Raw genomic sequence first — 12674 nt, 5'->3', positions numbered from 1 at the left:
AATATATTTTCAGCATCTCCTATATTTACTGCTGTATTTTCTTTTTCCAGTTCACCAACCAGAGTAATGATCTTTCTCACAGTGCAGTTAAGGACTACATGTATGCCAAAAGGGCCCACAGTAAAACTTAGTAGAAGAAAATAAATACCAGAGCAAGAAATGACCAAACTTAGATTTTCTTAGCATAAGATTTATTTATATATATTTATATATATAAATATAACAAAATTGCAGTTGCAATAAAGAAATAGAAAAACAGGAAATAACCTGGAAAATACAAACATTTCCTCAAAAGGCATTAGTTATCCCAACTACTACATGTAACCGATCCGTACATTCAGTGAAATACTCAGACAGTCTCAATCAATGTACTGAACACAGAGGTTGAAGAAAATTGCTAAGTATATTTTTAACAGATCCTCTCCACCCGGGGAAAGCCAGGTCTCAGTCACCATTCTGGGCTTCACTTGCGTCCGTATCACGTTGCTTAGGGAAGAGGAAAGGAGGAACAAAATCAGAACAAAACATCTCATTGTACAGATTATATACTATCGTTTGTACAACTAGTGTCAGATTTGGACCTTAACTGAGCTATTTGAGACACTTGTTAGTAAAAACAGCTGGTCTGCCTATAAGCATAAAGTACTTCTTCACTGTCAATTTGAACACAATACTCCTTGTAAGTAACAACGCAGGTTTCGCATCTACATCGTTGCGTTAGCAAGCATAGGAGCACCCATGAGGGCACACTGCTTTTACATGTTGTGCATGTCAATGACTGGAATTACTCAAACTGCACTGTCAGTACCCCCCAATTAAAATAAATGGGAGACTTAGTAAATTGAGCACTACGCAATCTATACCACTGTAAGTATTCTGTATCAAACACCAGGCGTCGACTTTATTGTCCATCAAGTGCCTTTACGCACTGCTGTATCTCCTCCCTGTGACAAGAGCAGCTGCTACAAGGACGTATCATCCTAGTGCTGGCAGTATCAACAATTCACTTGTAACTCTGTTATGAAAAATACCTGATTCCGTTTCTTAAATTCCACCACTTGGAAGAAGACGTACTCCAGAATATGTTTGGCATCCTGCTTCTCCTTTGGGAGCTTACTTGTTACTCCTAGGATATCGCCACACTTTCGTATATAAAACTCCAGGTCATCATCAGTACCTAAACAAGCATCGCAAGCAAAGAGGCAGGTGAGCATCACACATCTGGACCAGCAGGGCAAAAACATACTGCCAATCTCCATTCATTTCTGGCATCCTGGGGATACAAACAGATTCACAGAACTAGTCATCATGTATTCCTGCAGCCAGTACGTTCTCATCTGGTCAGTACCAGACACTGAACTGCTGACTTCAAAAACCAGTCCCCAGAAGAATAGAAAGGGAGGCCAGCAAGTCTCTAAAATAACAGCAGGCTTACAAATCAAAGCCCATTGGGAAGAGGAAAAGACAGGGATAGGAAGAGGAAGATATGCTGCTGCTAACCGATGTGTCGAGCTGTAAGTCATGAACCAGCTTCCAACACTCAAAGCATACTTGGCCCAGGATTACAAAAGTGCATTTCCATAAATTATGACCAGGTCAAACACCTATTTTCTTACAAAAACTTGCATAGACACATGTGAAAAATCAGTCTGCTCTGCTTACATTTGTTTGTAATCTCTGCAAGACGAGCTTTCTCAGAGGAAAATATTTCATCCAAGTCAAACAGCTCCAGAGGAGGAGGAGGCAATTCTCTGAAAATAGGTGGAAAAACCTGGAAGAGAATTGAGAGAGCATGTTTTATTGACAATTATTTTCCTTATACTTCAAAAATCTCCAAGGCAACAGTTTTAGACTGCACTTCAATAAACCTTTTCTTAAATCAGAAGCAACTCCAAAGCCCAGAGTACAAACGTACATCCTTTTAAAAATCTCATGTGTGGTTTGCAAAAACAACTCAATATTTCAAGAGTTTAGTCTCCAGAATGCCAAAATTATCTCCTAGAACAACTACAGATGCTATATTTGCAGTTTGTTCTTACTTTTGTTCCAAGACATCCAGGTGATTCCATTTAGTACTGAGATAGTCGAGGTACTAAACAGACCATAACAACTCGCCTTGAAGCATTTCTGTGCTCATTTGGATGAGGGTATTTTCTTTCTCATGCAGTCACCACATGTGCCACAACTGGGACTCTGCATTGAACAGGGCTGACAAGTGCTTAAAAGAGCACTCTATTTCTAAATGAACCTGTTTTTAAAGAGCACTGCAAGAGATATTACTTCCAGTTGACCCCTGAAACTAGCTGTAAGTTATCACAGGAACATTTCTTCAGTGGTCAAACCAAAGCACAAGCCACAGTGGCAGAGCTCAGACAGAAAACTAAGTGTGACACCACTGAAGCTCACGGTGTTGGTGCCAGTCCAAATCTCTGCAAGTAAAAGTTTGGCCAGCCCTTGCTGTAGAAGACCAACACTTTATTTTCTTCTTCCCCCGAAAATGCAGAAGCTCAGAGAACAGTGGAACTGACTGGCTCCCCCCAGCAGTACAATTCCATTGATCACAACACCACTATTTTCTGAAACACCACTTTCTGTTTTCACAGTGAAAGCAAAAACCCAAAGCCCTACAGGGCCAGGAGCAGCTACACAAGTGATTATACATGCAAGGCATTCGTAGAGATTTAGAGAGTTTCTGTACCATACCAGATGCCACACTTTCAAGTTCTGCTGACTAAAACCATAAGTGTAAAAAAGCTACTTCTTAGGAGTCAAATATGTGGCAAGATCAGTATTGCTCTCCCTTTTTTTTCTTGAAAGAAACACAGAAACAACACACAGTGTGTCCATATGAAACAAAAACCCTCCAGGTCCCGTGTCAGCAAGAATACTTACAGCTGGCTGCAAGGGAGGCAGTGGAGTCTCAAATTGAGGCTCAATGAGTCGGAGAGGTTCATGCTTCACATTCAACTCTTCATAAGCTCTGCAGTAAGCACAAACCAAACCAAAACAAAAACCCAAAGTATGAGGAAAGAAATAACACCATTTGTACTTGCGTGCATTAAGGACTATAGAAGTTAATCTTCCACAAAGACACAAAGGTCAACATTTTGCAGAAAGTAACGGCACAAAAAAAATGGACACCCATTGATCAAAGGAACCCAGAGCACTACATATGAGTAATAGCTGACTTTGAAAGCAAGCAAACTGAAGTTATGGCAGAGCAGACAACGATAGATGGACATGTAGAATGACAAAACAGAAGGAAGTCACAGCTCTCCATTATTCAAACAACTTTTGAAGGGATGGACGCACAAAGGAAAAAGCGATCCAGTTCAAAAGGAGCTGACTGGGGATTTCAACAGTTCTTCAGAGAGTTCCTAACAAAAGCCATTTAAAAAATTATTTGCTATGGGACCAGAAGGGACATTCCAGTACGAATTCACATCTAGGGAAAACAGAAAAAACACAGAGTAAGAAGAGATGTCCATCAAGCAGTGGAGTTTCATGAAATCTGTGCCAAGCCTGCTATTATTCAACATGTTCTTACACGATCTGAGTAGCATAAGTTAGATGGGACAAAGCTGCTAGGGATAGAAGAGTGATGAAACCAAGCAGCAGATAAATCTTCAGGCAGAGAATTTGCTGGGAAGTGCAAAGATGAAAAAAACAGAGCTTCAGTAAATGCCAAGTAATAATACATGAATGGAAAAACAACCAGCTCTCAGACAGTATCTCCTCTTATCCCTCCAGAAAGTACCCAACATCATTGCATGCAGTTCTACAAAAAGTACCAGTTCCTTGAGGCAACAACTGATAGAAGAAGTAAAAAAGAATGTCAGAAACTACGGCAAAATTCCTATCAAAGAGAAAACCTGTGAAACCATAAAAAGAAACAAACCTGCAGAACAAGAAAAGACCACACTATCACCCTAAGAGCTCTGGTATATCCATAGTCAGAATGCGGTACGCAGTTCAGGTTCTTCTGCTAAGTGGTCACAATAAGCACAAAATAAGCAGAAAATGGAGAAAGAAAAAACAAAAGAACGTAGCACATGGAGAAATGAAAGAGTTCAGAGTTGCTGACTTGAGAACTGCAGGGAGGGCGGTTGTGTCCAGCTCATACAGGGACGTATCAAACAGCTGTGTGAAGTCTCTTGGGCTCTCATCTCCTTCTTGCAGACAGACCCGCAGTTGCTCAGACAGTGCAGCTATATTTGGGAGCAAGGTATAGTCTGAAATCTGAACACACACACACAGACACGCACATTATTAAGAAGACCAAACCAATTACAGTCTCTTACCAGTTTACACCTCTCCTAACGCCATCCAGAAATAATTACTCCATTCTCCACCAGGCACGACCCCTTGCAGTGCAGCTTACACCAGAAAACTGCAGACTCCATTCTTAGCTGCACCCTGTTCACAGCTGCACAGACACTGCATCTGAATTTGTCAGTTCTTGTTAAAATCAAGAGACAGCTTAACACTCAACCATGCAGGACTCTTTCTTTTCGTACACACAGTCTACAATTTTGTCATGTGTATTTCTAAATAAAAAATAATCTCTGCATATGCAGATATAAAAAAAAATAATAACCACAACTAAAATTGATACAAAGGCTGATGTTTAACCAGAAAAACAAAATCTGTCTTTGCTTCACACATTTCTCTCGACTGAAGGCTCAAAGCTGAAGCACAAACTGGTTAAGTTTGAACAGCAAAAAAATCCCCAGCAGCCAAACTGGGAAAGGTCTTTCACAGCCAGCTTCAGGAATAAGCACCAACCCCAGACTGAAATAGATATATTTTTTTATTCTCCATTTTCTCTCCTAGTCTGTCTAGGAATTCTTCAACTTCTATCCAAAATAAAGGGTCTGTAAAAACAACAGCATTCATCTGGCTGTTAGCTATTCTGCACTAAATCACGGTTGGGCAAAACCAGCACTGCTGGACCTCTCTGTTATTTACTGCCTTCTGAAGGATCTCTCTTACCTCAGGGTCTTCCATGTCTGTCTGGTTTAAACAAATATCTGATGTTGTGAGCCACTGGAAAAGCACATCCTGGAAAAGGGGAGAACTTCATTAAAATCAGGAAGGCCCAAGTTCATTCATATTAAATCTAATAACATATAGCAAAAAAAGAAGTAAAGTGGGTAATAAATCAAAGAAAATCTAGAGAGAAAAGACAAACTTGGATTTTTATTTGCTCATGGAAGCAGTGATTCAGAACAAGAAGCACACCCTGTGTGAGATGTATGCTTTCAGGAAAACCCTCTTCTTACAAATAAGGGCACTATGCATGTATGGGAACTGCTGAGTCACGGCCTGAACCTCTGATTGATCACCTGAGGTGAGCCTTGAGTCAGCCAGAGGAGCACAGGTGAAGGCAATTCACCTGTGCTGCCAGAAGGGGTGGAGCCAGGCTGCAGCCCTCCTGGACCTATTTAAGAGCTGGCTACCAGAGGGGAAGGATCTCTTCTGGAGATCCCCTCTTTTGGTATCTTCTAGTGAGCTCAACCCAAGGGTAAGCTCTTCCACTTATTCTCTTTTTGTGATCGTTGTCTGCTTTGCCTTACTCTCTTGATTATATTGCAATTATAACATCTTGATATCTATTGGTTATACACAATTATATTGTGATTACAACATCTTGGTTATACAGTGCACTACACCTTGGACAGCACACTACAACCCATCAGGAGCCACATGTACAAAGGTTTATTATTAATCACAAACCAAAAATCAAGCACTCAAGAAGCTAAGAAGTCACAGACCACAAAAGACCGACTGATCAATTTTCATAACAACGAGTGCTGAACAGGAGTAGGAAACGCTTGTCAGAGTCCTGAAGCACAAGCAATACCCCGTACTGTTACAAACTCCTTTCTGTTAGTTGTGCTGTGACAAAGCCTCCAGGATGTCAGCTGTTAGCAATGGGTGAGACTCACACCACATCACTTTCACAGCTTTCTTGGCCAAGAGGAAGCTATTCAGCTAGAATTCCTTTGTAACCCTGTGAAATACACATACTTGTTCACTTACCAGGATCTTACCATTTTCTTCTTTATCTAAGTATTGATCGCTGAACATGTGGCAAGATCCCAGTGCTGCCATCTTTCCACCTTGGCTCTATTGAGAAAGAGCACAATATTAAAAAAAACATTCCTAGTTGCAGTTTTAGAGGCAATTGTTAATGGCATCCAATTGCAAAGCAACTGAAACAAATGAGAAATGTTGGAATAAGCATCAAAGGCAGTTTCAAACATGGAAAGCTCACAAGAGCGCAGCATTCTTTATAAGAGCACATGCTCTGCAGGCCCAGAAATTCAGTAAAATACTCATCTTTTTGAACATTAGAAAGACAAAAAATCCCGTATCGTCAACAATAGCTGCACTTATGTTATTTTGGCAGTAAAAAGAACACTTCTATTGATGAAGCAAAAAAATAAGTTCAAAAAATGGAAACCTAAAGGACAGCAACATGCATGCATGTCAGCACAGCACGTGAGTACATCAGCCAACAGAAGAGTTGGATAATTTCACTGCTTCTAATATAAAATGCAAAAGATTCAGGCTCCTTTATTTCTCTTCAGCCAAATTGAATGTGCATGAAAAGGCATCCAGGAAACAACTTTGGTGTTCTTCTCTATCCAGATTACCCCTCCTGCCCTCCACGAGGGCACACATAAGAAACAGGAAGCTTTCAACAGACCCAGGCACCACGTGTGCTTCCTGCACCAGCTGTGGAGCTCAAGGCATAACACATCCATACAGACTGCTGCAATGGCACTGAAGATACTCAGAGCTCCAGTTTGCCTAACAAACTGCTGATATTCTCCACATTTTGCAAATAAAGCTCAACTTGAATTCTAAAGGTTTGATTCCAAACAGAGTAACCAGACAGCATCCCCTGCTCTTACTTTCCACTCCTTCAATTTTGGTTGCTGCTCTTTACCGCATCTCCTCTTTGCTTCCATAGATTCTGTTTTCCTTCTGGCACATTGCTCTGCTCTGCCTGAGAAAGAAACTCTGTCTCTGGCTTCATCTTCTACCTTTTTTTCCTACAGTTTCTGCAAGCTAGACAGGAAAAATGATGCCATCTATTTGAATTCACACGGCGGTGTTACGATGCAGGAAGAACTACCCGGCTGACATGGCACTGTTTCCATCTCAGTGCCCAACCCATGCAGAAGATCTCTGGGAGGTACAAAGAAGTTACATGGATGTCACTTGGAGCGCAGTGCATTTGCTGCATTTCTCAGAGGAAAACACACTTCTCTGTACCCACGAGGTGAAGCACGTGGAACTTCACGCAAACAAGCACGCTCCTGAAATGAGAACACTGACCAGCAAGCCTTTGATCCCAGCGAGGCTTTACGTCACTTTGGCAAACATGTCACAAGAAGACATCTCTGCATTCACAGAATCACACAGAATCACAGAATCACCCGGGTTGGAAGGGACCCCAAGGATCATGTAGTTCCAACCCCCCTGCCTAGCAGGGCCACCAAACATACACATTCAGATCAGGTTGCCCAGGACCCCGTCCAACCCGGCCTTAAACACGTCCAAGGACGGGGCATCCACAACCTCCCTGGGCAGCCCGTTCCAGGGCCTAACCACTCTCCTAATAAAGAACTTCCCCCTAACATCCAACCTAAATCTTCCCTCCTTCAACTTAAAACCATTTCCCCTAGTCCTGCTGTTATCAGCCCTTTTGAAGAGTTTACTCCCCTCCTGGGTGTAGGTTCCCTTCAGGTATTGATAGGCTGCAATGAGGTCACCCCGCAGCCTTCTCTTCTCCAGGCTGAACAAGCCCAACTCCCTCAGCCTGTCCTCATAGGGGAGGTGCTCCAGCCCCCTGATCATCTTAGTCGCCCTCCTCTGGACCCTTTCCAAAATCTCAATGTCTTTCTTGTACTGAGGGCTCCACACCTGGACACAGTACTCCAGATGGGGCCTCACAAGAGCCGAGTAGAGAGGGACAATCACCTCCCTGTCCCTGCTGGCCACCCCTCTCCTGATGGAGCCCAGGATCCCATTTGCCTTTCGAGCTGCCAGAGCGCACTGCTGGCTCATGTTCAGTCTCTCGTCCATCAGGACCCCCAGGTCCTTCTCTGCCGAGCTGCTCTCAAGGACCGCTCCTCCCATCCTGTATAGGTGCCTGGGGTTCTTCCGGCCCAAATGCAAAACCTTGCACTTTGCCGTGTTGAACCTCATCAGGTTCACCCGAGCCCAGCCCTCCAGCCTGTCGAGGTCCCTCTGAATGGCATCCCTTCCTTCCACCGTATCAACCGCACCACTCAGCTTGGTGTCGTCAGCAAACTTGCTGAGGGTGCACTCAATTCCCTCATCGATGTCATTAATAAAGATGTTAAAGAGCACCGGTCCCAAGACAGACCCTTGGGGGACACCACTTGTTACCGGCCTCCACCTGGACATAGAGCCATTGACCACCACCCTCTGTCTGCGGCCTTTCAACCAATTGCTTATCCATCGGGTCGTCCACCCATCAAATCCACTTCCCTCCAATTTGGAGATGAGGATGTGGTGGGGGACCATGTCAAAGGCCTTGCTCAGGTCCAGGTAAATGACATCGGTCGCCTTCCCTTCGTCCACCAATGCCATCACTCCATCATAGAAGGCCACAAGATTAGTTAGGCATGACCTTCCTTTGGTGAAGCCGTGCTGGCTGTCTCGGATCACATGCTCATTCTTTATGTGACCGAGCATGTTGTCCAGGAGGATCTGTTCCATGATCTTCCCAGGCACGGAGGTGAGACTCACCGGCCTGTAGTTCCCCGGGTCCTCCCTGCTCCCCTTCTTGTATATGGGAGTGACATGACCCTTCCTCCAGTCGTTTGGGACCTCACCTGACAGCCACGACTTCTCAAATATGATGGAGAGCGGCTCGGCAACCACCTCATTTGCATTAATGCAAACAATTGCAAGATTATCGTGGGTGTGAGATTAGACATCAGTCTGCAGGTCCATTGGATTTACGTGCACATATTGTGTCGGGGGAAGGGATTTTATTCTATCTTACTCCAACAGTTGCACACAAAATGCAAGCAGTAAGTGCACGTGTAAGTTCGCTCACACTGCTGTATTGACTTTGATTTACGGGGTGCATTTCAGACACAATGTGGGGAATGAAGACAGACATCGTCAGTAAAAAAATAAAGAAAAATTTCCTTCCTAAGGTACAAAAAAACATCCAACCCACAAGAGTGTTAGCAAGTTATACACACAGTAAAGAGCATGGTAATGTTCACTAACAATACTAATTCCTTATACCCATCCACTACTAGCAGTTTCCTTTTTTTTAATGAACTAAGAAAGCTGCACAGATAACAGACATCTACCAGCTCTGAGCTGATGGTCCTCTTCTTCATCCACTATTAACTAAGTAACAGTCTCATTAAATGCTCAAATTACATGGCTTGCTTCATGCAGAATCGTACCTCGTGCTGATAGAACGCAAGGACAGGTCTCTTGAGGGGGAAGCAGATGGATCCTGTTGACAGAACAGCCACTGCTGGTTTCATCACATTTAGTGTGGCACCAAATGGATACACAAAAGTGAGAGCTCTGCAGAAAATACAGACTCCTTAAGTGCCTGCATGCATCAGATAGGCTCGTCTCATCTATAAAACAGACTATCTGCCTAAGCTGACAAGTTTAACCGTGCGCTGATGGTGGAATGCCAAGAGCCCTGTTTGAGAAACTCAGACCACCACAATGACATTACTTCCTAGGAGGTGTTTCTCTTTAGAAAGAAACAGGGTTCCTCTTCTCTACAGGTAGAGCACTCACTAACCAGAGCTCATGCCTATTCATGTTCAATCAAACTCAAATACAGAGAGAAGGGGGGGGGGGGGGGGGGCAATATCTGGTCAAGAAAGTAATAATTCCCCTCAAAATCTATCTATCATTCCTGCTCTTTACTTGCTATCAAGAGTCACTGAACAGCCTTCTTTCCAGATAAAGCCCTGGGAAGCAAGAAGCTAACTGACATACATACATTAGAAAAGCTCAACATAAGCTAAATAAATTCCTGCCCACGGAGGCTATCAGTGGAGAGTGAGGCTACAGCTTTTCACACCAGCTGCCCCAAAGGAAAACACTTACTGTGAGTCATGCCCGCTCCCATCTTCACCTGTTGTCTCAAGCCCTGTTTTTCCTGCAGCTTCACTGATTCCCCTACAGCAAATTGAAAGCAAAGCCTACTGAAAACACTACGGGCTAAAAGAGTTAATTGTGAAGATGCACATAGCCAAAATACCTACCTATTCAAAACTCCATCAGAGATCAGTGCTTCTTTTGGATGGAAGTACTTGTAATACACATTTCGTACAACAGCATCTCGGATAAAAAAATGAAATAAGAGGAAATCTGTACCTTAACTGATCAGTGTGCTAAACGTAGCAATGTAAATGAGTTTAGCTCTGGGCTCCCTTGAATGTTTCTTTCTAACACTGCAAAGCTGGCACGTGGCCCCCAGAAAAGTTCCTGTCAGTCTTCACTATTGCTTCCTTCTGGACATAAAGATTTAGACCAGCAGTATATTTGCAAAATAAAACTATGAAAAACGACCACGTGTCTTCTGCATGTTCTTAGATTAAAAAAAAAAAGTTAAAAGAATTCTTATCAAAGTTTTTAATACATCTCCTAAAGCGTGATGATGACCAATAGCACTGACGCACAAAAAAACAGAGAGCAAAAAAAAAGGAAAACAAAAAATACCAGGCTAAATGCCATCAAAGAGCCTACAAATATTTCCTGTACACCGAGGCACACAGTTTATTTACACTTTGGCAGTGCAAAAGCGAATGGATTGCACGTCACTGGTCTCCTCCAAGAAAGTGCCACAGCTGCTTCAGGTGAGGTACGGGGATGGCCAAATTGTTACCAAGCTGCTGTGCCTGTGGAAAGCCCCCAGTGTGCCTCAGTATTACACTATAGAGCACATACAGATATCAAGAGAAACACAGCCTGAAAAGATCCAAGGGCATATTTTGTGTGCAGGACCTGCAGAGCTCACACCCTACAGACTGAACTGCTCTTAGCTTTCCTAGGAAATGAAAGAATAAAAGGTGTCAGTGAGCCCCACTACCGTTATTGAAAACGATCCCGTATTCTTCTAACAGAAAGTTGATGTTTGTGCCAGATCTGGACTCGCCGCCTTCACTGAGCATCACCAGGATGGCTCCACCATCCTCCAGGAATTTCTTCAGAACCGAAAACTAAAAGACAACAAGCATCCAGAAAAAAATCGTCAGTGAAAGAAGACAACAGCAAGACTGCAAGAATCACAGAATGGCCTGGGTTGCAAAGGAGCACAGCGCTCATCCAGTCCCAACCCCCTGCTGTGTGCAGGTCACCACCCACCAGACCAGGCTGCCCAGAGCCACATCCAGCCTGGCCTTGAATGCCTCCAGGGATGGGGCATCCACAGCCTCCTTGGGCAACCTGTTACAGTGCCTCACCACCCTCTGAATGAAAAACTTCTTCCTAATATCCAACCTAAACCTCACCCGTCTCACTTTAAAACCATTCCCCCTTGTCCTATCACCATCCACCCTCATAAACAGCCATTCTCCCTCCTGTTTACATGCTCCCTTCAAGTATCGGAAGAAGCTACACTGAGATGATTCTGACAACCTGCAGTGAATTTGATGCTATGAGAAAAGCATTCAAATCTCAAGCTGTGTAAATTCATACAAAGCAGTAACGTCCAAAATCATCTACGCTGTTATCTTCTATTTTGTTTTAAGATTTGCTTAATGCACAGCCTATGTGCAAACAGGTATGGTTTTAAGTTGCGGGAGGGAAGATTTAGGTTGGATGCCAGAGGGAAGTTCTTTACAAATGATGGTGAGGTGCTGGAACAGCTGCCCAGAGAGGCTGTGGATGCCCCGTCCCTGGAGGTGTTGGAGGCCAGATGGGCAGCCTGGGCTGGTATTAAGTGTGGAGGTTGGTGGCCCTGCGTGTGGCCGGGGGGTTGAGCTTCATGATCCTTGAGGTCCCTTCCAGCCCTGGCCATTCTGCGACTCTGTGATTCTTACCTCAGCAGCGCTGAACTTTTCTCTTGGACCAGCTGTTATCCACAGTTTCACTCCGAGGAGCTTCTCAGACGTGATCTCATCTTTTAAGCTACAAACGGACAACAAAAAGACACGGCATTCTTGCCCTGAACCACAATATTACTAAGAACTGACAAATAAGTATTAAGCAAACCACTCCAGTCGCTTCAATCCCTTCGTTTCGGTTTAGAATTCACAACCTATCGAACACAAAGCACCGTCAGCGAGGCCCCGCGGCACAGCCACAACCCGCACCTCACAGAGAACAAAATCCGTGCCAACGAAGGCCCTTCCTTCTGCGCCCCGACACCCCGAGCCGGGCAGCCGAGCTGCGCAGCACCGCCAGGACGGGGAGAGCAGCGGCCCGGCCCTCACCTCAGGATCTCCCAGTTCCCTCGGAGCCTCTTACGCCAGGCTTTGTAGTCGTTGGCGGGAGAGAAGGCTTCCCCTTTGGAAGCGTTGAAGACGATGGCGTTCCGCGGGCACTCCGCCATACCGCACGCAACGGCTCCCGGTCGCCCGGTAACGGACCGCCCGCGCACGCGCAGCAGCCCGCGCTTGTGCTGCATCTCCCAGGAAACACTGCGG

General features: G+C 44.4%; 1 protein-coding gene across 1 annotated transcript; it reads right to left on the bottom strand.

The window, feature by feature from the left end:
- Positions 1-384: 384 nt before the first annotated feature.
- On the bottom strand, positions 385-12638 carry IFT52 (intraflagellar transport 52). Its single transcript, XM_042883664.1, has 13 exons — positions 12462-12638; positions 12069-12156; positions 11117-11246; positions 10290-10365; positions 10132-10203; positions 9465-9591; positions 6043-6129; positions 4993-5061; positions 4085-4239; positions 2893-2980; positions 1663-1771; positions 1032-1177; positions 385-486 (listed from the first exon to the last, which is right to left on the bottom strand). The coding sequence occupies exons 1-13, from the start codon at positions 12578-12580 to the stop codon at positions 445-447; spliced, it is 1308 nt and encodes a 435-aa protein (XP_042739598.1). The 5' UTR covers positions 12581-12638; the 3' UTR covers positions 385-444.
- Between the last annotated feature and the right edge of the window lie 36 nt (positions 12639-12674).

The sequence above is a fragment of the Lagopus leucura genome, unplaced genomic scaffold (genome assembly GCF_019238085.1).
Source record: "Lagopus leucura isolate 7727_CA_CO unplaced genomic scaffold, USGS_WTPT01 Super-Scaffold_100039, whole genome shotgun sequence".
Taxonomy (NCBI): Eukaryota; Metazoa; Chordata; class Aves; order Galliformes; family Phasianidae; genus Lagopus; species Lagopus leucura.
Note: the sequence above shows the minus strand (reverse complement) of the source record. Positions and strands in the feature narration are given on the sequence as shown.

Coding starts and splice junctions, on each gene's coding strand:
- IFT52 (XM_042883664.1), bottom strand. CDS start 12,580: ATGGCGGAGTGCCCGCGGAACGCCATCGTCTTCAACGCTTCCAAAGGG. Junction 11,247..12,068: donor AAAAGTTCAGCGCTGCTGAG/GTAAGAATCACA, acceptor GTTGTCTTTTAG/TTTTCGGTTCTGAAGAAATT. Junction 6,130..9,464: donor TTGCGTTCTATCAGCACGAG/GTACGATTCTGC, acceptor CTTTCTCAATAG/AGCCAAGGTGGAAAGATGGC.